A 23,223-nucleotide genomic window follows, 5' to 3' on the forward strand; every position below is an offset into this window, starting at 1 on the left:
TTCAGGTTTGTGGACTTTGGGGAGAAATACATTTTTGGGGAAATAGGATGTTGTACTTTTAAATTATAGGCAAATTTGTCAGAAATGAATTTTTTATTTTTTAATTCATTAATTAATTTAATTGATTGTCTAGAAAACTGTTGTGTTGGATCATTTGTAATGATTTTGTAAGTAGTATCATCTTTTAGCATTCGTAATGTAGTGTTAGTATAAAATTCTTTGTCAAGAATTACCGTCATATTGCCTTTATCTGCTGGACAAACAATTATATTATTAGATTTAATGAATAATTTGGTCTCCGCTATATCTTTGGTGTACTTTTAATGAATATGTTGGAACTCTTATCAACTTTTTTTAATTGTTTAACTAGTTTTTCACATAGTTTTGACCTGATTCGATTTTGCTTGTCAGTCTCAATGTTCCTGATATTGTATTCTATGTTACTTAAAATTTTTATGAAGTCATTATTTCTGTATTTACTAGGTGCGTAATTGAATTTTTGACCGAGTGCTAAAATGTATTGGATATTTTCTGGAATGACTATATTGGTTTTATTTATTAGCCATTTGTCTATCGAAAATTTAGAAACATGAAATGGATAATTTTTATCTCGAATTTGTATAAGATTTTTCAATTTCTGTATTTGTTTATTTTTAATAATATGAAAGTGTTTATCGTATTTTTTATTTTCGAATTCTAAAAATTTATTAAAAGTATTTTTATCTATTGTTTCTCGGAGTGTATTTATTATCTGATCTATTCGTGTTTTTTTATTTTTTATGTCAATAAAAGAATTTTTTATTTCTAATTTAAGTACTGAATTTTGTAAGTATGATATTTGCCGCTCAATTTTATATATATTTGAAGTTGTTTGTAAAAACTGTTGGTTGATAATATTAGTTATGAAATTCGGTATAATCCATTCATTTTTACATCGTAATAAAAATATTTTTTTGTTGATGGCTTTTGCATATTTAATATTGAGTTTTGAAAATGTTTTCATCAGAGTGTGGTGCTTGTGGTCTGAAGTGTTTGACAGTGATTGAAAGAAATTTCGTCCCATTGTGTTCTGGAGTATATTCAATAGATAAGTCCTGGATTTTTTCAATATATTGATTGTTTCTTTTCCGAACAGTAAATCCAATAATAAAAAAAAAAAAAAAAAAAAAAAAAAAAAAAAAATTTGCCAAGAGTTCCGTGCTTTGTCCTTTACATCTGGCAGACAGAAATCCATATCAGTGTGTTTAAGTCTTGTGTAGTCGTAACATCTACAAATATCTTCCAAAAAAATCGAGTGTTTTTAACAAAAAAATATTAGTGATATGGATATATAAATTATTACAGGTAAATAATTTTTGCTTCTCAATTTTATATAAAACCTTTTTTAGTTAAGTCTTATTACTATCTATCCGGTACATAATCCATTCCTTTATAACAAAATTTTTTTCTAATTAATCTGTATTGACCATTGTTAATTAATGTTAATCAGTATTTTAAAAAACATTGTATTTGACAGAATAAACCTGATGATGGAACGTACCTAGTTCCGAAACGTCGTATTAAACATCTTCAAAAAACAAATTGTTTTTTATTATTGGATTTACTGTTCGGAAAAGAAACAATCAATATATTGAAAAAATCCAGGACTTATCTATTGAATATATATATATATATATATATATATATATATATGAGCGTGTGTGTGTGTGTGTGAAATAAATGGATACGTATTCTTTGATTCTTATTTTATTTACATTGTAAAATAGTGTGATATTACATCTACATCTACGGTTAATAAATATTTTATTATTATTTCATTATATGAAGGGGGTCGTTAAAAATTTTCTGAGCTTGAAGGGGGTCGCTATGTAAAAAAGTTTAAGAAGCCCTGTCCTAAACTATTAAATGTTCCAACTTTAAATTTGTGACAATGGGTGCCAAGTTTCATTAATATCGCAAATAGCATTTTTGAGAACATACCATCTGTTTAAATCGTAATATACATATATGCAGCTTGCGTACTAAACTGTATCCCCTGATCATATTGTGAAAACATTTTAAATGCTTCACCACATTTTACGTCTGATACAAAAGAAATAAATATTAAATTACTGTCATCGGTAAGAAAGCATTCTTGAATTTCTTCGAATTATGTACTAAAGCATGAAAAAAGTATAAATTCTTTCCATGTTTGTTTGATATTTAGTTTGAGATATTCAATTTCAAGACAGTTCTATGAATAAATCATGCTTTTAATATCGACTAAACTACTCCCGCGTTTGTTTCTTCAAATGAAAAATGCTGCAAAAAGTTTAAGCTAAATCTCCATTTCATTACGTTGATATATTAAAATATGAAAATGGTATGCGGCAACCAGGACGGTGAAACTTTTCGAATACAATTTGCTCGGCAAAAAAAACGGAATAATAATGACTGCTCGAAACCGTAGAACATTATATTGATAATCAAAAAGGTGAAGAGTAGATGTACAATTACTTCATGATTTTTCTCTAAATTTAAAATTTTATTTTGAACTGTAAAGAGATAATTTGAATAAACAGTTATTCCAACTCTACTAATGAATATTTCTGACAAAATACCAGATCAATGTTATATACAGTGCATGTTATATCTATAAAAAATGTTCCCATGGAATTTATATTTTGCATTTGCTGAATAAATTTGCTGTTATTTAGTAAAATAACAGCTGTATATATTTATATAATAAGCTTTAAAATTGAAATAAAACATTAGACCCCCCCCCCAGTTCCAATTTAGATTCTGATCAGAATCAATGCCTATTGTGCATATGTACGTTATATGTATTTTATCTATGGTTCCGTGTTTCGTAATTAATTACTGATTACAGTTTACGTCAACACTCAAATAAAATACATTTTTAAATTATGAAATAAATGAAATAAAATGTATGTTAAACAAATTAATCAAATTTATACAATTACAGATATTATATGTATTGTAATTTTATTATAGATGTTATAAGAGACATCATTTGAAAATCGTGTTGATTATTTTTGTGACAGCAAAAATTTTATTTTCGAAAAAAATATTTGAACATTATAAGTAGATATTATAAATATTGTTTGAGAGACATCAATTAAAAATTGTATTAATTATTTTTGCTATAGCGAAAATTTTATTCATCTTACTAATTACTTACTGTATTATTATTGAGGTGTTTACTCCTCATCTAAAATTATTTAGGGATCGTTCAAGTAATACGTAAGCAGATTTATTACAATTAATTACCCCCCCCCTCCTCTTTGTCAGCAAAAGTAAGCAAAGTTCTTACCTAAAATAAGCAAAATAAGCAAATAAATAACTCGCCCCCCTATAATGCTTACGTAATACTTGAACGGCCCCTTATGCCAACACTTTAGATATATGTTTAGTATGGGATATCAAAGTAGATATAGATAGTAGAAGTTTTACAATCAAAAACCTGTTTTCTGGGACAAACTCAATTCCTATTTTTAATGAACACTACGATTTTCTATTAAAGTTCGTTGTGTTGCATTAACTTTGACAATTTAAACTCGCCGCTCTGACGGAATGTTCGAGTTTCCTTCGGAAGATGTCGCAGGTTTGCTACTAGTTTGATCTATATGCTACCATGGAAATGTGCGCTCTGTTCTTTATTTTTGCGGCGAACATAGTTTGGGTTTTTGTTCGTTCTAGGTTAACTGTCTTCTGTAGTTTATTTTAAGTTCTCAGACGATTGTTAGAAAACTTTTACAACTAATTTATAGACAATTTCATAATGTATGTTTCGAGTTTGGTAATATTTACGCACATGTTACTGTATACTATCTTTTTAGGTCTGCTGTCAAACCGAAATCAGAAATGACTCCGGAGGAGCTGGCTAAGCGGGAAGAGGAAGAATTTAATACAGGCCCTTTATCCGTTTTGACGCAATCTGTTAAAAATAATACCCAGGTGCTTATTAATTGCCGAAACAACAAAAAGCTTCTGGCCCGCGTCAAGGCTTTTGATAGGCATTGCAATATGGTTTTGGAGAATGTAAAAGAGATGTGGGTGGAACAACCCAGAGCTGGCAAAGGAAAGAAAAAGGTAATTGTCTCTTTTTGAAAAAGAAATAGGATTTAGTGTATATTACACAATTACCTAAAAGTTATTGGTAATTGTTGACTAGCATTCATGTAATGGTTGAGGACAGACCGTTACGTTCCACTATCAATATAAAAAAATGAAAAAAAGACTGTGTTATTTCACTTTCAACTACATTATTCTTTTTAATTAATAGAAATGGAAAACTCCTAGCCGTTTGCTCAAGCACTAATTCTATTATTCGATATTGTCTTACAGTATTATAATATTGATCTTTTTCTAATAGTTTTCTTTGTTATTATATTACCTTTATTTAAGTTCAAATTGAATTATTTCAGGCAAAGCCAGTTAACAGAGATAGATTTATATCGAAGATGTTTTTACGAGGCGATTCTGTAATCCTGGTACTGCGAAACCCACTGGCGACGGCTAGTGGAAAGTAATGCTTTAGTGTTTTATGGACATTAATTATAATTTAATATAACTCTATTTTTAATTGTGCATTTGAGTTCAAATGGAGATTTTGTCATGAAAGTAATGTGTGGATTTGAAATCAGTTGTGTACACATGTTTAGTTGATAAATAAGAGCTTTTGTAATTTCTATGATTTCTAATAAAGAAATTTCATAAAAATATTGTTTCTTGAGTGCTTCTAACCAGAAAGTTTTCAGTATTAAATCTTCTTATAATTGATAAATTTATTCTGACATAATGTAAGTATTTAAAATAAAAAATCATGTTAACCGTTGATTATGACTGAACTGACTTTCAACTACCCTAATTAATACTGAGCAGCAGAGATATGTTAGTCAGCAAACTAATTGTTTACATATATTAAATATATTCATGCATTCGTATGTATATAATAAATGCACTTTATTTTTACTTTTGGAATATATAATAAACATTACGTATTTTTAATTGCATTGCTAGAAATGGAACATAACCTACTGAACAAATCTTAAATTGTATGAATTATCATAACATAACCTAATATTTCAAATGGTTATCAGACTTTAGATTTGTTATCTATTATAAAATATTGTATCAATTACATAATTATCTCCACCTGTTTACAATGGAAAAGTTTAATGAAAATGGTAAAAAAGGGTTCGGTATATTCTAAAATCAATTTTTGTATAATTTTGAATTGTTTAGATCACCCTCATACGCGTTATAATCCATTGAATGGACAATGGGTGCTTGTATGTCCTCACAGAATGAAGAGACCATGGCAGGGGCAGGTTGAACCAGTTAATGAAGCTGGTCCTCCAGAATTTGATGCCAAGAATCCACTCTGTCCTGGTGTTGTTCGCAGCAACGGAGAGGTAGTTTTCCAAAAGCATTCTTAAGCATATTTTTTAATTTTGTATGTAATAGATATATATTCTTTATTCTTATTGTGAGTGTCATAAACGTAATAATAATTATTGTTTATGACAATCTTAATTGCAACAATTCTTTAGATCTTTGAATACATATATTTGAATATTTTTTAAAGATCAAGATCATGCAAAATCGAGATATGTGTATATATATATATATATATATATATATATATATATATGTCATTGCTTTATTAATTTTAGTTTAAATATTGCTATTAATTTTTTTGATCCTTCTTCTCAAAATTCTTAATAAATGATTTATACAAAACTTGCGAAAGGGTATTATAAAAACTTATCTTTGTTTTCTGTTAAACACAATGTAACAGAAGTACAAGACTTTATTTGAATTTTATGCTCAACAAAAAAATAAAACTAATATATCATATATATATTAAAGTAAATTAAATTTTTCTTAAAGATGATTTTATAAAAGATTGAATTATCAACTTTTTGTGAATAGGTATCAGTTTATTTGAATTGAAATAGTCCTCAACTTACGGGAAGGTTTAATTTGAAACCAGTTTCAGATTAGGCTCGCGTTTGCAATGACTATCAATGCAAAATTTTTAATTTTAAAATCTTTCTAGAAATAGTTTTTATGAGTATATGTTTGCCAGGTCGGCTACTAATATATATATATATATATATATATATATATACATGATCAGTATAATCACCTTTGTCAACATTCATTTATTTTAGAGAAATCCAGATTACAAAACAACTTTTGTTTTTAACAATGACTTTCCGGCTCTTTTGCCAGATGTACCAAATCCCCCAACCAGTACTGATCCATTATTTCAAATGGGGCCAGCACAAGGCGTGTGCAAAGTAATGTGCTTTCATCCAAAATCCAATATATCCATTCCTGATATGACAATTAATGAAATAACCAATATTATCAACAGGTAAGTTTATTTCATAAGATAATAAAATACATTTTTTATCAATTTTATAAAAATGAAAAATAATTCTAACTGTAATACGTTATGACTAGGGCTATGATATATGATGATAACATGATTCATGGTTTCAATTCAAGTTAGTAGGCCGACCAATACTTAAAAAAATTTCTATCAGACTTTAGAGAGATCACTGTATTACATGGACTATTTCATAACTTAAACTAATGTCTTTGTAGCAGCAATTGCATATCACATAAGGCAATGAGAATATTATTAAAACTTATATTAGTGACCACATCAGATGTCAACATCTGCTGCTTGGTCTCTTAATGTAGAACGTGAATTTTTCACATTACGTTTTGTTCTTCTTGTAATTGGTTTGGTTCTAATTGATCTACTTCTCGCACAACTTCCAGTATCCTCTGATATGTCGTCTGACGATTCAAAACCTGCAAACTTATATATGTTAGTAATTGACTAATATTAGATGTTTCATTGAAAATATATACAGGTTAAGGCTATTATAATATATTACACTAATGATATTCATTGAAATAATATAATCTTTAAACAATTTTTTATTTTAATAACCTCGATCAACAACGTCATTTGATTGGGATCTTCTCACAGGGCGGCCTTCAGAGGTTTCGCTTTGAGCACTCAATGCAAAGTCTGATACACTTTTTGGAATGTATTTTGCAGCAGACTGCACAATTGTTGTACTAGCTACTTTTACAGCATTAGACCCAAATTGCTTGCAAATTGCATACATTGTTCCTTTCATATTTGCTATTTTAGCGTCTATAAATGCTTCATTCTCCGATAATATGGGATGGATAACTCTGCGGTAAACAATAGTACTACCTAGAAATAATTTTGTCTTGTTAGTAACATTATTTGTTTCATTTTTTATTCCCAATTAATAAGCCATTCATATAGAAAGATAGCTTTAAATAATGAAATACATTTTGTGATATTTGAATAATTCTACATTATTCTAAGTACAGCATATTTTACAAAATTAGTTTTAGTTCTTAGGAATATATTTAACCAACTACAAGCTCAGCTCAGCTCAGCTATTTTTTTTATTGGAGTTTAAGATAAACCTATTATGATATATTAACCTATTGCACGTTGCACATATAAATAATGTTCACTTTCAGCAAAAATTTAATAAATTATGTTTAGTCCAGTTTACATAACTGGACCAAAGCAAGTAGAGCAATTAGAATGATATTTCAAAAATCTGTGCATGGTTTTTTCTTACAATCAAGTTTTGTTGAAATAGAAAATATAACTTACCCTTAGCTGGTGACAGAAGGTAACTCAAAAATAAGACTTTAAATTCATAGTAAAATGGAAACCATGATATCAAAATATCGCCAAAGGTTTCGAAAGCAGTGAATGTTGCAAAAACCACCCAATACATCATCCACCTGACATAACCTTTAACATCCTTGGATTTGATACATTTATAAGAACAGTACGCTGGATATAAAAGTCCGCATATTAAAAGAATGATTCTAGACAAAAAAGCTGAAATCATATCTGTAAATTATTTTAAAAACAACACTTGATTATTATTACTCAGTCAAACATAAGCTCAGCTTACTAACAAAAAGCTAGTTCAAACAAAAGAATCAACAAAAGTAATGGAGTACCGTGATTGGACAGCTGATTCATAACTGACATGTTTTGTTTGGAAACGCGTCAGATTCAAAATATACGTAGAATTGTAGATAAAAATATTAACTAGTGGTGTATGGCTTCGTGCCTTAAGGCAAATTGCTGGTACTTCCCGTACCAAAAATTAAATTTTTTAAAAAAGATTAAATTTATTTTAAACTTTGAAAAAATTAGATTTTTGAGAAATTTTTAATTTTTGAGAAGAAATGACTTGGAAAAAAATGTTTTTTTTTATTTTGAAATATTTTGGAATTTTGAACTTTTCTTCAAAGCAATCGCACTGCTTTAGCTACATAGAGACACAATATCGAAGCGCGAAAGCGCCGAGTCGCCGTCTAACGGGCAAACCATAGATAAACAAGGCAAACGATGATACGATACCCATAGAAATTGATACACATTTTTAAAATCTTCGTGTGATAATTTGATGTGCGTATGTCTAATGATCATTTTTGACCTCAAAATGGCATTTTTTTTACTTTTGTTACTAGATCTCCGAAACCGCTAGACATGCCTTCCCAAAAATTTAATCAGTTCTTCATTTTGTCAATACAAGTAAAATGTTTTTTGAATTATTATAACCGGACCCTCCGTTCTCTTAAAAGCTGAGTTACCGTTTTTGGCACTTTTTTCCCCGTACTTCAGAAACGGTTAGACCTGCCTGTGCCAAAAACTAATCAGCACGTCTCCTTATTAATAGGAATTGATTGTTTTTTGAATAATTGAAATCGGTTGAACCGTGTTCCCGAAATCGTCGACGAAAATTTGTATCCGCACACAAACACACACACACACATACATCAATTTTTTCCAAAGTATGCCAAAATGTTCAGAAACCTCTAAAACGTAAAGATATATAAAAATTTTCATTTTCGATTTTTTTGCGATTACTATAGTAATTACCCCTACGGGAAGTTAATAATTCGAATTTTTATTTTATAACATATACATTCATCCATTCAATGTATATTTTTTATACATAGCCGATTCATAATTATTTATCATTATTCATTTCTTTAAGTCTAAATTTAATAAAAATTTAATTTGACTTTAAAATAAGGTTTATATAATTAATATATATTTTATTTGTGCTGATTTTGAATGTCAAACAAGATATAAATGAATAATAGAATCATAGCAAAATCTCTCACAATAGTTTTGCGTTTTTGAAAATATTACATAATTACCAACATGAATTTTAATATATCTTCTTTTTATTTTCAGCTGGATTGAATTATATGAAGATTTAGCTAAAAAATACGAATGGGTGCAAATTTTTGAGAACAAAGGTTTTGCAATGGGATGTTCTAATCCCCATCCTCATTGCCAAATATGGGCTACCTCCTTCATACCTCATGAACCCGCTACCAAGGATTCATTTCAACAAAAATATTATGAAAAATATGGAAGGCCACTTTTAATGGATTATGTGCAGAGAGAAATTGAGAAAGAGGTTGTTGTTATTAATGGTACCAAATAATGAGTTATATGTAAGAATTATTTTTATTAATTATTTTTCTGATAATTTCAGATAAGAATTGTAACTGAGAATGATGATTGGTTAATTGTGGTGCCCTATTGGGCTGTTTGGCCATTTGAAACTTTGTTACTGCCGAAAACACATGTGAAAAGAATATCAGAACTAAGAATAAATCAAAAAGAATCACTTGCTGATATTATTAGAATATTAGTAACAAAATATGATAATTTGTTTCAATGTTCTTTTCCTTATAGCATGGGATGGCATGGTAAGTATATCATTGTGAAATGAAAGCTCTACTCTTCTTTTTTCTATTTTTACTAAATTTTTAGTAGGTTCTTTTAGATATATGTCTAAAAAAATTAATATCACAAATAATATAAGTATCACTTGATACTGATATATAACAATAATTTAAGCAAATCCATAATATAATACAAAAGTGATATTAAATTTTATTATCTTTTATGTCTTCAGTTAATAGAACGTATAATTTTTTTTAAGGTGCACCAACAGGCTCAGAGTTGGAAAAGTCTAATGATCACTGGACATTACATGCTCTTTATTATCCACCTTTACTAAGGTCAGCATCTGTTAAAAAATTTATGGTTGGTTTTGAATTGTTAGCTCAATCCCAGCGAGATTTAACACCGGAACAAGCTGCAAAAATGTTAAGAGATGTGTCTTCAATACGATTGAAAAAGTAATTACTAAATACATAAATAAATATTTCGATTTATTCAGTAAAGGTAAAATTACAGTAAAATCAACAATACTATTTATCCCACTTTTTTTATAATCTAGCGTGATTAAATTATTCTGTTCTAATAATTTAATAGTCATCTAGGATAACAAAATAATAATTATAAATAATATTTTTATTTTACTCCTCCTTCTGTGATCATCATAACTATACAAATGCATATAAAATTAGCACTACTTAAATTATAATCAAATTCAAAATTACCATTATTTTTTGTACTATAAGATTATATTGCTATCAGTAATTTTGCTATTAAGTATATTCATTGATTTAAGTACACACGAAGACTGTGAACTACTCAGGGATTGTAATAGGTTAAACAAAAAACATTTTGAGTATTGTTGTATGGTGTTTAGTACAGATGCATGTATGGTGGAGGTAAAAATGAATACAATGATTTTATTTCTATCACTTTTCTAATGTGAATTCCAATGTTTTAGAAATTACCTAATGTTTTCTATAATCAACAATATTGTTTATATTTACATATATAACTTTCATATCAAATAAATAACATGTACAATTTTATATTGAAATTAATGAAGGTCTTAAAACTAGACCCTTAAGGTGTGTTATCATAAATCATTGGTGGTATGTTTTGTTTTTCTTACACAGTTTTTATCTTCGGTTACAGTTTTTGTTTCAAATTCAAGGTGGCAATTGCATGTGAAATAATGTTTTCGTTCTTTTTTAGTATTGATATATGAGAAAACTGTAGATCGACAAATATCACATAATTCTTCACTTTTATGAAATGTTCCTCTGAAATGGTCATTTAATCCCTCAAGTGTAGGTTCAAAGTTTTGGTTACAAAACATACATTGATATTGCTTTCTAAATCTAGGATGAGCAGCATCCACTTGCACTGTTTGTGGGTTCTTATTCTGTGATTCATTATCGTTAATAATATTTTCACTCGACATTTTAAGAATAAATTATTGCTGATTTGTAATCAATTTTGGTTATCAGTTATCTGTCATCATGACTACAGAATATTTCTACACATACACTACTTTCTTCTAAATTTTTCTACATTTGTTTTTCCCAAAAATCTTCGTATGATTAGATGCATTAAATAAGCATTTTTGTTAATTAATTTTATTTATTTGTTAATTTATATTATTTATTTAATAATTAAGCTTAACTCGCTGTCCGAATTTCGAATGATTTTGTTGGCGGCGCTTTCGTGTTATTAACCTCTTCGAAAAATGTTCATGCTGATTGCTGACAGTTGCAAAACTTCCAAACACGTGTGTTGGCACAGATACGTAGCTGTTAAATGTCATTGCGTTGCTATTTTTGATTATTTCATCAGTATTTCAATAAATCCAACATATGTCTCGGCACACATCATTATAATTAAATTATTAGTTTCATTTCCATTAATTTATTTTACTGGCGTCAATATGACGGTATCAAACGACGAATTAGTTGAATCTTTTAAAGCTTTAGGTTTAAGTGAACAAAAGGCGAAAGAAACGTTAAAAAATACAGTTGTTACGAAAAATTTAACATTAGCATTACATGAGGTACTACCTAATTTTATTTAACTTATACTCATTACATTTATTTGGTTTTTTATGTCATAAGTAGCACTAATTCATGAATCATTGTTTCAGGTGAGGGGCATTATTTTGCCCCAAGGAGCTGGTTCTTTAATCTATTATGTGGCAACAAAAATCAAACCACAGATTATAGATCAATTGCCTGTACTTGTAAAATATATATCAACATCAAAATTAGACACAACAGTTAGAGTTGATGGTAGGTAATTAGAAAAATTATGAACTTGAATGCACCATAATTATAAGGCTATTAACATATTTCTCAATTATTTCTGATATAAATTGATATTTAAAAAATGCTATGAAGCAACATGACCTCAAGTGCACATTCTGCAATTTGTGGATAAGTTTATTATCGATATATGCAGATTTTTAAATGTCGGATTCAAAAAGTTTTTGGAAAAAGGTTATTTATTTTTTGTAGTTAAATATTATATTCAATAATGATGGAGAATGCTTATGGTGTTTAATACAATATCTTTTATATATATACATATATATGAAATTTAAATCTTTTTTATCCAGCGGCCTTGCAATTTATGTTGTCTCATTTAAATGGATATCAAATCGATGAATTTGAGAAGGCTTGTGGAATTGGTGTTGTTGTTACACCTGAACAAATTGAAAAAGCAGTAAATGAGGCTATGTTGGAACATAAAGAGGCAATTCTTGAGAAACGATACAGGTACTAAAATGGAATTGAAGAATAAAATAATTAAATTTATAATAGTTTTTTAATTTTATTAACCATGGGCACATTCTCAAATTTTTAGATACAACACTGGTCCTTTGATGCAAAGTGTAAGGAGTTCTTTACCCTGGGCAGATGGTCGGGCTATAAAATGTGAAGTGGACTTACAGGTATTAACACTTTTTAATGTGCCTGAAATTGAAGAATTTTAATAATTTCTGTCGTTTAGGTTTTTGACTTATTGGGGCCAAAAACTGATGCCGATTTAGCACCTTTGCCAAAAGTTGAAAAGAAAGTTAAAGTATCAGCACCAGTTGCAGATAAAAAATCAGAGCAGAAAAAGGTAACTAGTTACATTATTATCTGAAGTTATGTTAACAAATTTTAATAAACGCTTTAATAACTTTAGAAGCCAGAGGAAGTTGATCAAGCAAGTCTTGGTGCCAATAGTATTTCTGAATTGATGAAGACAAAAGTGCATTTTCATGCTCCTGGTGAAAACTATAAGACTGATGGTTATGTAGTTACTCCCCATACTCATGAACTTTTAAAAAAGCATTTAGAAGAAACTGGAGGAAGGGTAAATTTGTCTTTTTATGCAATTCTAATTGTGCATTCAATTGCCAATATAGAATTCAGATTTTCTTCTAATAATTTCTCAATTCTGTGAAAACTTAACTATAAATTAATTTTTTGAAGTCAGTAAGCAATTACTGTTTAACAAGTGATAATAATATATTCAAACTAAAATAATTATAATTATCTAAAATATAATTGATTTAAATTACGTATAAGATAAAAATAATGAATTGTTTAGCTATTGAAGATTCATCTGGTTGAATAATCTTCATATTTGCATACAAAATTTGATTTTTATTGATATTTATAGGTTCAAACTCGTTTTCCACCAGAACCTAATGGTATTTTACACATTGGACATGCCAAAGCTATCAATATTAACTTTGGATATGCTGCTGCACATAAGGGTTTATGTAATTTGAGGTATGATGACACAAATCCAGAAAAGGAAGAAGAGAAATTCTTTACGGGCATAAAAGATATGGTGGAATGGCTGGGTATGTTATTTCAAAAATCTTGTTTTTAATTAATCATATAATTAATTCTAATCTAATTAATCATCTTCAATATTTAGGTTACAAGCCAGATAAAATAACACACTCTTCAGATAATTTTGACCAATTGTATAATTGGGCAGTAGAGTTGATAAAAAAGGATTTGGCTTATGTTTGTCATCAAAAAGCTGATGAAATGAAAGGTTTCAATGTAGAGCAATCTCCATGGCGGAACCGACCAATAGAAGAATCTCTTCAGTTATTTGAGGTAAATTTGAAGCATTAAAAATTTGCTTTTAAACATTATTAAACAAATAATTCAATATTTGTTAATATCTTTTAGGATATGAAAAATGGTAAAATTGAGGAAGGGCTAGCAACACTCAGGATGAAAACGGTTTTAGAAGAAGGAAAAGTAGATCCTGTTGCCTACAGAATTAAATTTTTACCTCACCCGAGAACTGGTACCAAATGGTGCATATACCCCACTTACGATTACACTCACTGTCTTTGTGATAGCATAGAAAACATTACTCATTCATTGTGTACAAAAGAGTTTCAATCAAGAAGGTATTATGAATGAAACAACATTATATATTAGATTATCATTAATTGCATTAAGAATTTGTTGGTTTATTTTTAATTTCAGGTCATCGTATTATTGGCTCTGCAATGCTTTGAATATTTATTGCCCAGTACAATGGGAGTATGGAAGGTTATCAGTGGATTATACTGTTGTATCCAAAAGAAAAATTGCCAAGCTCATTTCAGAGAAGATTGTCAATGGTGAGTGTACTAAAAATTTTCCATGAAAAAATTAGACAATAGATAAAATATATTTACATTGGTGATGTTATTATGAATAGACAAGGATTGAATGAAAGAAAATGTACAGGACATAAGATCATTTGTCTTTTATAAAAAACAAAATGTCCAAGCATTAGCCCACAAACTTGAATGGATTTAGAAAATTCAAAAACTGTTTGGTAGACATCGATTATTAATCGAGTTTTTTAGTTTTTGGCAAAGATCTGCCGGGAGTAATTCTTCGTAATTTAATCATGAAATATTTTTTTACCTGATTTTGATGGTACTTTGTACATTAATTTTATAGTCTGATACTTTGTACATTAATTTTATAGTCTATGATAAACTGTTTAATTATAAAATTCATCAAAGTTTAGTTCAATTTAGCCTGAAATTCCCAGAGCTTAAGCGATTTTAAACTGCTAAATGCTGAACATCTATATACGTTCCGTGTTTTATGCAACTTGCATTAATGCAAAATGCTACTTGCAACTAGTTCATTCTTCTTAGTCTATGTTACTTATAAAAACGTTGATTTTAAGTTGTTGAAATACCTTCAGATTCAATCTAATTATTTACAGATTGGGATGATCCTCGTCTCTTTACATTAACTGCACTACGTAGAAGGGGTTTTCCTGCAGAAGCTGTCAATATGTTTTGCGCTCAAATGGGTGTGTCAGGAGCCCAAGGCTCTGTGCATCCAGCAATGTTAGAAGCTTGTGTTAGGGATGTTTTAAATAATACAGCTCCAAGGTTAGAAATTATGCAAATAAAATAAATGCGAAAGTAATCATATTAAAAACGAAACCTAGCCACAAAACATTTCTTCTTTTAATCGCGAATTTTTTTTTTTAGGACAATGGTAGTACTTGAACCCCTAAAATTAATATTGGAGAATTATCCATACAATGAACCACAAACCTTAAGTGTGCCCGATTTTCCTGGTGACACACCAAAGGGAATCATAATATATTATTCGATAAAGAAGTTTACATAGAAGCTACTGATTTTACCGAGACGCCTGACAAGGGTTATAGACGTTTAACACCAAATCAGGCAGTTGGATTGAGATATGCTGGTTTTGTAATTGCAGTCAAAGAGGTAACTTAATAAAACATAAATAGCCAAAAATAATATACAAAATAATTTAATACTTACTTGGAAACATTTGATGTATCATGGTGGTGTAAAAATTATTACATGCTTTCCAAATGTTTGTATTATGAAAGCCATTTTCATTACTTCTCATGTTTAACTATGTTTGATGCTAATGCTAGTTAATATTGCTCATAAATAATATCTCTATTTATCATTTGTCTTTATTATGTCTTCAAATTCATATAAAAAAAATTGCATAACATCACAATAGGGCTCAAAGGGTTAAATTAATATTTAGAAATTAAATATAGCAATCATTATTTATATATCCACAACAAATTATCTAATTTTTTTTGTGTTATTAATGGGCAAATTATTATGCCTCGATTTACTAAATACATATCAATATTGTGACAACTTTGATGTTGTAAAAAACATAATTAAAATGGTTATCTTTTCATTTATGATTTATATGTTTAATGAAATAATTATATCAATTAAATTAGGTTAAGAAAGATTCAACGGGAAAAGTGTATGAAGTAGTTTGCACATGTGAAAAATCGGAAACTGCCTCTAAACCTAAAGCTTTTATTCATTGGGTATCCCATCCAGTAAATGTTACTGTACGACTCTATGAAATGCTGTGAGTATTGTTTTATTTTAAACTATTTTTTGTAGGGAAATTCTAGTTCAAGATGAGTAAAAGTTCTATTGGTTCAAAGATTGAATATTCTTTCAAATTCAGATATACAATAAGTACTTTTTCATCAGTGTTTTGAAATATTTTTATATATAATTTAAGATTCAAACATCGCAATCCAGAAGAAGTACCTGGAGGTTTTTTGACTGATTGTCGAGAAGATACTTTAAAAGAAATTCAAGCAATGGGTGATGCAAGCATCAAATCTGCGAAAGTTTATGATAAATATCAGTTTGAAAGAGTTGGATTTTTCTCAGTTGACCCAGATACCACTGAGTCAACGGTTTGTATTGCTACTAAATATTAATTACACTATTATTAAAGTACAATATTAATAAACCCTAATTTGTTTCAGCTAATTTTCAATCGCACTGTTTCGTTAAAAGAAGATTCTGGTAAACAATGATAATTTATAAAAGTTGAATTTTAATAAATTATTTGCAAAAGATTATTGTTTTATTCAATCCCATTCTTTAATAGATGTTCAAGATACAATAAAATATAAAAATGGTTTAATAATTCAGGAAGGAATCAAAATTTTTAAATCAATTCATACAGTAGTATTCTGTCTAACGAGTGACTCCACATACAAATGTAGTATTCTGTCTTACAAATCGTTGCATTTTTATAAAAGCAAAATTTGAGATACTAGCTTTGAGTGAGTAAGGGTTACTCAGCAAAACGTTAATGTCAAAATTAAAATATGAAAAATTTCGCCAAATGTAATGATTCTTCTCCACCATAAATATTTTGTGTGTTTTATAATAGCAAACTATTTTATAGTTGGTTTTTTAAATTATATATTAACATTAATTGTGTAGTAGCAATTTACCCATGCGAATATGAATAGGATTATTTTAATATTTGAAGTATTAATAACTATATATTAATCGCGACGTCATATATGTTGAGTTTGCGATTTTTGCTTTCTATACATTTAAAATATTTACTTTCATAACTGTGAGTCCATGGTCCAAAAGGACCATGGCTCTTGAATTAAAGCATGAAAAATATGAAAACAATAAGGATGTACAAGCATAACGCATCATAGATATGTACTGTGTTCAAAGAGAAGTGTTATGTTCAATGCAAATATGGATAAAAGATATTATCAATAAGTAATAATGAAGTTATTCCGTAATATAAGTAAAAAAGAACCAAAAGGGTATATGCCCCTTTATAAAAAATACTTGTTTATGTTCCAACATATCGTAAAATTAATGAACCTAAGAATTAGTTGAACCAGTTAACATTATTGGACGAGAATGAGCATTTGTGTTCTTATGTGTAGTATGTTGTAATCATTACAACATTTATGTTTACTTATCTATGCATTACAATTCATAATAAAGATTATGATTCTAACGGACATAAACAAATTGGTCATATCGATTAAATTTTTATGCGACACTAGCGCACACTAGACTGCTCTCAGAACTATTTTCTTAGATATCTTCCCCTGAAACATATGTATTATAAATGCTCTATGGACTCACTGCAAGTGTAAAAATAAAACACTGACATAGATGGCACTCTAATCGACAAATCCGAATCCGCTCAAAATATTCGTATCTACGCAAGAACGGCTGTCAGCTGTGCAGTACGATTCTAAACACAGCACCTTTAGGTTGTGTTTTATTCATCAACATCGGTTTTTGCAATTTCTATTATATATGTGGACTTATAAATGAAAAATAAATGTGAAATAAATTACTGGTTCGAATAATATATTTTATAGTTAAATTTCGTGTGTGTTGTGCTGTGTTAATAAAGTGTGTTTTTAAATAATCAATTTTTGACGTTCTCGCATAGGATATATACATAACAGGATTTACCTACAAACAATGAGATACACAAAAATGTAGGTATTCTTTTTTTTATTTTTCGAGTAACTTCCCGCATTGTTTTATTATTATTAAACTATTTCGATTTTATTAAAATCGATCAATTCGTATTATTGTAAATGCTGCCGTGTTCTGGGGTTTACCTCACGCGTTGCATTAAAGGTTATTTTGGTTCATATTTTGTAAACGGATATATAAAAATAACTTTCTATTTGTTTAAATTAATATATCTGTTCATATGCTTCATATAAGGTACGCGCATTATGGACATCCAGAAAATCTTTCACAGGTTTATGTATCTTTTCGTAACTTGCAGTGGTATCAATATGGATAGATTGATGAATGAAATTAGAAGCATTTTGTAAACGGTAACTAAGTAAGCATTTTCATACTTATCAAATTGATCATGCTTCTGGAAATTACATATGCTTTTTTTGATAATAACATATTTTTTACAAAATATGCGAGATTCATTCAAATTTAATTGACACTCTTCAGAATAAATTACATATTTACATACGGTTGGAGCTTGTTAACAGTTGCTCGAAACTACCAAATCTTCCCTGAATTGTTTGCTTTAATCATTTTCTCGTTTACTCAAATGTGTTACGTGACTAATCTTAAGTAGGTTTTCTATAATATTAGATTACGAATTATTATATTAGTCAGTGATATTAATACATGAAACAATATTGCAAAATATCCACATATGAAACATTAAAGATTGATCTATATTTTGATTGTGGCATATAATAGCCAAAAATATTGTAACTAGTGGTGTGTATGGCATCGTGTTTTAAGGCAAATTGCTGGAACTTCCCGTACCGTAACGAAATGTTCGAGGAAAATTAAAGGTTTTCAAATAGATTATTATAAATGCTGTAACATTGTCTAATATTTATAAGAATTATATAAACTGAATTACAAAGTCAAAAATATTTATTTAAAGTATATAAGTGAGCTTTAAAACTTTAGCTAGAATTAAAATGGAAATCTGAATTATTTCCGATATACAAAAAAAATTGAAAAAAAAATTAAACGAAATTTTTTTTCCAAAAGCAATTGTTTTCTCAACACAAGCAGAAAGTTTTTTGAATCATTCAATTCGGATGCTCATTTCTCTCAAAAACTCAATTTCTATTTTCTGCACTCTTTGCTCTTTATCTCCGTAACGGCTGGACCTGCATTTGTCAAAAACTAATCAGGACATCTATCAATAGGAATTGAATGTTTTTTGAACCATTCAAATCGGTTGATCCGTGCGCCCGAAAACGTGGACGAAAAAATGCGGACATATAAAACACACACACATCCATTTTTTCTGAGGTATGCCAAAATGTTCAGAAACCTTCAAAACGTGGAGAAATGGAAAAATTTTCATTACGGGAAGTTAATAACACTTAATTCACAAGTTCACAATTAATTACATATATTCTTAAATCTAAATTAAAATTTGATTAAATTAATCGTTTACATTTTGAGATCATATGTAATACATGATCGATAGGTAAATAACTCAATTAATTTAATATCTTTATTATATTATAATAATATATTATCATATATTAAAATTTTATATTTTATTTTTTCTTATTATATAATATATTTAACTATTTTTATTCTATTGATTTATAAAAATTTATTTTTTGCAGTACTGAATCTGCAATGATTTCATGATACCATATTATTTCCAGTACCATTTAAGTGATCATTTATTAGTGTTTTTATTTTGTAATTATTCAAATTGTCTTATTTGTTATCATTTTTGAGCATAAACCTCTCAGTAGTTTACAATCTTGCACGGTATGTGGAATATTTTATTTAGAAATATACCTGAAATATTCATATCAAAACTTTTTACGTTCTGTATCTTTATGCAGACAATTAGAATAATTTACCCAAAATTCAAAATAAATGTTTTATTAAATTATCTGTACTGTTCGTACTAATATACATTTAAAATTATTACACTTTATTCTGTTTGTACAGATATTTAAAATATGCACAAAAATACTCATATTCAGACGTCAAAAAAAATCAAGAGATTGTTTTTGTGATGAATATTTTTCATGACATATTTTCATTAATCTTATTCGGTATAAATGAATGGTACATTAAAAACAAATTTCATTTTTTACTGCAATTTTTTAAAATGTACTGCAGTTATCTCATATGTGTACCGATTTTTTTTTAGAAACTATGTGCTACAATATTTTAATTATTAACTTCGCATAGGGTAAGTTATAGTAATTGCAAAAAACGATCATGAGAATTTTTATATATATCCTTACGTTTTAAAGATTACTGAACATTCTAGCGTACCTTGGAAAAAATGTATGTATATGTGAGTGTGTGGATACAAATTTTTGACGACAATTTCGGAAACACGGATCAACGGATTTGGATAATTAAAAAAAACATTCGATTCGCATTGATCGGGTGACATGTTGATTAGTTTTGGGCAAAGACATGTCCAACCATTTCGAAGATACGGGGCAAAACTTGCTAAAAAATGGCAATACCGTTTTTGGGAAAACAGAGGTTCCGCATTTAATGATTCAAAAAACATTTTGTTTGTATTGATAAAACCAAGAGCAAATTACATTATTGGAAAGGTAGGTCTTGCGGTTTCGGAGATCCAACAAAAAAGTAAAATAAAATGACATTTACCGGTCAAAAATGATCATTAGACATATACACATCAAATTTGTTAGATAAGTACAAATATTGTTTACGATTAAAGCACTATTGCCCTAAAAAAGTTCAAAATTTTCAGTAAATTTCATAATACAAAAAAAATCAAATTTTTTAAAAGTCAATTTTTTCTCATAAATCTCAAATAATTAACTTCCCGTAGGGCAAGTTATAGTAATCGCAAAAAAATCAAAAATGAAAATTTTTATATATCTTTACGTTTCAGAGGTTTTTGAACATTTTGGCATACCTTAGAAAAAATGGATGTATGTGTGTGTGTGTATGTGTGTGTGTATGTATGTACGTGTGTGTATGTATGTGCGGATACAAATTTTCGTCGACGATTTCGGGAACACGGATCAACCGATTTGAATTGATAAGGAGACGTGCTGATTAGTTTTTGGCGAAGGCAGGTCTAGCCGTTCCGAAGATACGGGGCAAAAAGTGCCGAAAACGGTAACTCAGTTTTTAAGAGAACGGAGCGTCCGATTTGAATAATTCAAAAAACATTTCACTTGTATTGACAAGATGAAGAATCGATAAAATTTTCACGAAGGTAGGTCTAGCGGTTTCGGAGATATGGAGAAAAAAGTAAAAAAGTGAGCCATTTGGCGGTCAAAAATGATCATTAGACATATGCACATCAAATTATCAGATATTTTATAGAGATTTTAACAATAAGTATACATTTTGTTAACATTCCTATGGGTCCCGTATCAATGCTTATGCGTTAGACAGCGACGCGGCGCTTACGCGCTTTATATGTTGTCCCTATGCAGTTAAAGCAGTACGATTGCTTTTACGATTTAAAAAAAATTTTTTTCAAAAAAAAGTATTTTTTGTCCAATTTATAGTTTCTCAAAAATCTTATTTTTTCAAAGTAATTTTTTTCAAAAATGTTAATCGTTTAAAAAAATAATAATAATTGGTACGGGAAGTTCCAGCAATTTGCCTTAAGGCACGATGCCTTAATTGCCTTAGGACAGAATTCCACTTACAGCTAGTTTGTTTTTAATTTTCAAAAAATATCAGCTTTTTTAAAAAAAATAATTTTTGGTACGGGAATTTTCAGTACTATGCCTTATGGCACGATGCCATGGTATTAGGCCATGATTGCGCTCATAGGAGTGTTGCACCAAGTGTACACTTTGGCACATAAGTGCAATGAAACGTTAGTCATATTTTCTCTGGTCAAGCGGTCAAGTGAGAACTGCTTTGTTCCCACTACGAGCCGAGGTCAACCACTCACCGATCTATAAAATTTAATTATAATTCCTAAACCACATTGTAGTTTTTGTATGAAAACCACATTATTGTACTAGTCCCTAAACTAAATTTAAAGTTTAGACAATGTGCAGAAGTTTGGAAATCACGACAATGAAATAACGCAAACTTGAATTTGGTGTTGAAAGATTACGAGACTATGGAGACTATGGTGTTTATTCGTAACGTATATGTTATAAAAGATCAATTTTGAATTATAATAACTTTGTTCAAGTAGACATCCCAGGATTCAAAATACAGATTATTAAACATTATATAATAATATAGAATTTAAAAATTTAATGTTGTAGGTGGCTAAATGCTCCATGTAAGGGAGGCCAATAAAATTAAAAAAAAACATTATACTGTGGGGCGCATGGCATCGTGTCTGAAGGCAAATTACTGGAACTTCCCGTACCGTAATTGAACGTTCTAGAAATGAAAATAATCAATAATTGTTTTGAATAATTTCAAATAGATCATTTATTATAAATACATACTATAAACTTATGTCTTTTTTAAATTAGGCGACGTATGTATGTTATAAGAAATTTGTTTATTTTTGGCACTTTTTGCTCCGTATCTTCGGAACGGCTAGACCTGCCTTCGCCAATAACTAATCAGCACGTCTCCTTATTGACACGAATCGAATGTTTTTTTGAATTATTCAAATCGGTTGATCGGTGTTCCCGGAATCGTCGACGAAAATTTGTATCCGCACACACACATACATCCATTTTTTCCAAGGTATGCCAAAATATTCAGAAACTTTGAAACGTAAAGATATGTAAAAATTTTCATGTTCGATTTTTTGCGATTACTATAACTTACCTTACGGGAAGTTAATAATAGGGTGGTAGTAAACCTTAATAAAGTTAAAAATTATTTTTTTTTGTTGGCCGTATTGAGGAAATGTTTTGACCCTTTGATAGCATTTTAGGGAAATTAAAGGAAAAAATCTTCAGGAGGACTAAAATTTAAATCAACGGTTTAAAAATGTGAAGCCCTTTAAAAATATGATTATTACGACAAAATCCTTCGATCTTTGGATAAACAATAAAATTTTTGCAAATTTATTAAAAAGGAATGGGAAACCAATAAACAAAAAATATGATTGGGTTTTAGAAAAACCAAATCCAGCATTTATAAATTCATTATTTTAATCCAGGAATAATAG

General features: G+C 28.8%; 5 protein-coding genes and 1 pseudogene across 7 annotated transcripts in view; 5 read left to right on the forward strand and 1 right to left on the reverse strand.

Moving 5' to 3' along the window:
- The window catches only part of LOC113374972, a 5,221-nt pseudogene extending 5,061 nt beyond the window's left edge, over positions 1–160 (forward strand).
- Positions 161–3,630: 3,470 nt separating this feature from the next.
- Positions 3,631–4,673, forward strand: LOC113377259 (probable small nuclear ribonucleoprotein Sm D2). Its single transcript, XM_026617508.1, has 3 exons — positions 3,631–3,783; positions 3,840–4,092; positions 4,428–4,673. Coding segments are annotated over exons 1-3 (360 nt in total). The 5' UTR covers positions 3,631–3,781; the 3' UTR covers positions 4,533–4,673.
- A 456-nt stretch (positions 4,674–5,129) lies between these two features.
- On the forward strand, positions 5,130–10,379 carry LOC113376539 (probable galactose-1-phosphate uridylyltransferase). The gene is made up of 6 exons (XM_026616490.1): positions 5,130–5,189; positions 5,248–5,417; positions 6,180–6,385; positions 9,293–9,521; positions 9,600–9,816; positions 10,053–10,379. Exons 1-6 carry the CDS (start codon positions 5,168–5,170, stop codon positions 10,253–10,255), a joined length of 1,047 nt encoding a protein of 348 aa, XP_026472275.1. The 5' UTR covers positions 5,130–5,167; the 3' UTR covers positions 10,256–10,379.
- Positions 6,474–8,089, reverse strand: LOC113376540 (receptor expression-enhancing protein 1-like). 2 transcript variants are annotated; one of them, XM_026616492.1, is made up of 4 exons: positions 8,044–8,089; positions 7,685–7,918; positions 6,974–7,246; positions 6,474–6,831 (listed from the first exon to the last, which is right to left on the reverse strand). In XM_026616492.1, the coding sequence occupies exons 1-4, from the start codon at positions 8,072–8,074 to the stop codon at positions 6,680–6,682; spliced, it is 690 nt and encodes a 229-aa protein (XP_026472277.1). In that variant the 5' UTR covers positions 8,075–8,089; the 3' UTR covers positions 6,474–6,679. The 2 variants fall into 2 exon arrangements, with proteins under 2 accessions (XP_026472277.1, XP_026472276.1); XM_026616491.1 differs by having other exon boundaries at positions 7,685–7,930; positions 8,044–8,072.
- A 1,198-nt stretch (positions 10,380–11,577) lies between the features above and the next one.
- Positions 11,578–16,693, forward strand: LOC113378747 (probable glutamine--tRNA ligase). Its single transcript, XM_026619326.1, is given in 16 exon segments — positions 11,578–11,840; positions 11,931–12,075; positions 12,402–12,561; positions 12,650–12,737; positions 12,797–12,917; positions 12,984–13,147; positions 13,457–13,643; positions 13,721–13,908; positions 13,984–14,210; positions 14,290–14,426; positions 15,029–15,200; positions 15,303–15,394; positions 15,397–15,548; positions 16,052–16,188; positions 16,348–16,528; positions 16,601–16,693. Coding segments are annotated over 16 exon segments (2,325 nt in total). The 5' UTR covers positions 11,578–11,717; the 3' UTR covers positions 16,652–16,693.
- A 1,148-nt stretch (positions 16,694–17,841) lies between these two features.
- The window catches only part of LOC113377690 (solute carrier organic anion transporter family member 5A1), a 130,088-nt gene continuing 124,706 nt past the window's right edge, over positions 17,842–23,223 (forward strand). For both annotated transcript variants that reach the window (XM_026618085.1, XM_026618084.1), the window contains exon 1: positions 17,842–18,106. The gene's annotated coding sequence lies outside the window, so the exon portion shown is untranslated. The remainder of the gene's footprint in view (positions 18,107–23,223) is intronic.

Source organism: Ctenocephalides felis, unplaced genomic scaffold, assembly GCF_003426905.1.
Source record: "Ctenocephalides felis isolate EL2017-DRISC unplaced genomic scaffold, ASM342690v1 CF-g0.4_SCAFFOLD_01886, whole genome shotgun sequence".
NCBI lineage: Eukaryota > Metazoa > Arthropoda > Insecta > Siphonaptera > Pulicidae > Ctenocephalides > Ctenocephalides felis.

Bases quoted from the DNA above. Each gene is read 5' to 3' on its own strand.
- LOC113377259 (XM_026617508.1), top strand. The intron at 4,093-4,427 runs GTAATTGTCTCT...GAATTATTTCAG, and splicing joins CTGGCAAAGGAAAGAAAAAG to GCAAAGCCAGTTAACAGAGA.
- LOC113376540 (XM_026616491.1), bottom strand. From the start codon at position 8,065: ATGAATCAGCTGTCCAATCACG. The intron at 7,931-8,043 runs GTACTCCATTAC...AATAATTTACAG, and splicing joins GAATCAGCTGTCCAATCACG to ATATGATTTCAGCTTTTTTG. The intron at 6,832-6,973 runs GTTATTAAAATA...ATAAGTTTGCAG, and splicing joins AAATGACGTTGTTGATCGAG to GTTTTGAATCGTCAGACGAC.
- LOC113376539 (XM_026616490.1), top strand. From the start codon at position 5,168: ATGGAAAAGTTTAATGAAAATG. The intron at 5,190-5,247 runs GTAAAAAAGGGT...TGAATTGTTTAG, and splicing joins GGAAAAGTTTAATGAAAATG to ATCACCCTCATACGCGTTAT. The intron at 6,386-9,292 runs GTAAGTTTATTT...TTTTATTTTCAG, and splicing joins ATAACCAATATTATCAACAG to CTGGATTGAATTATATGAAG.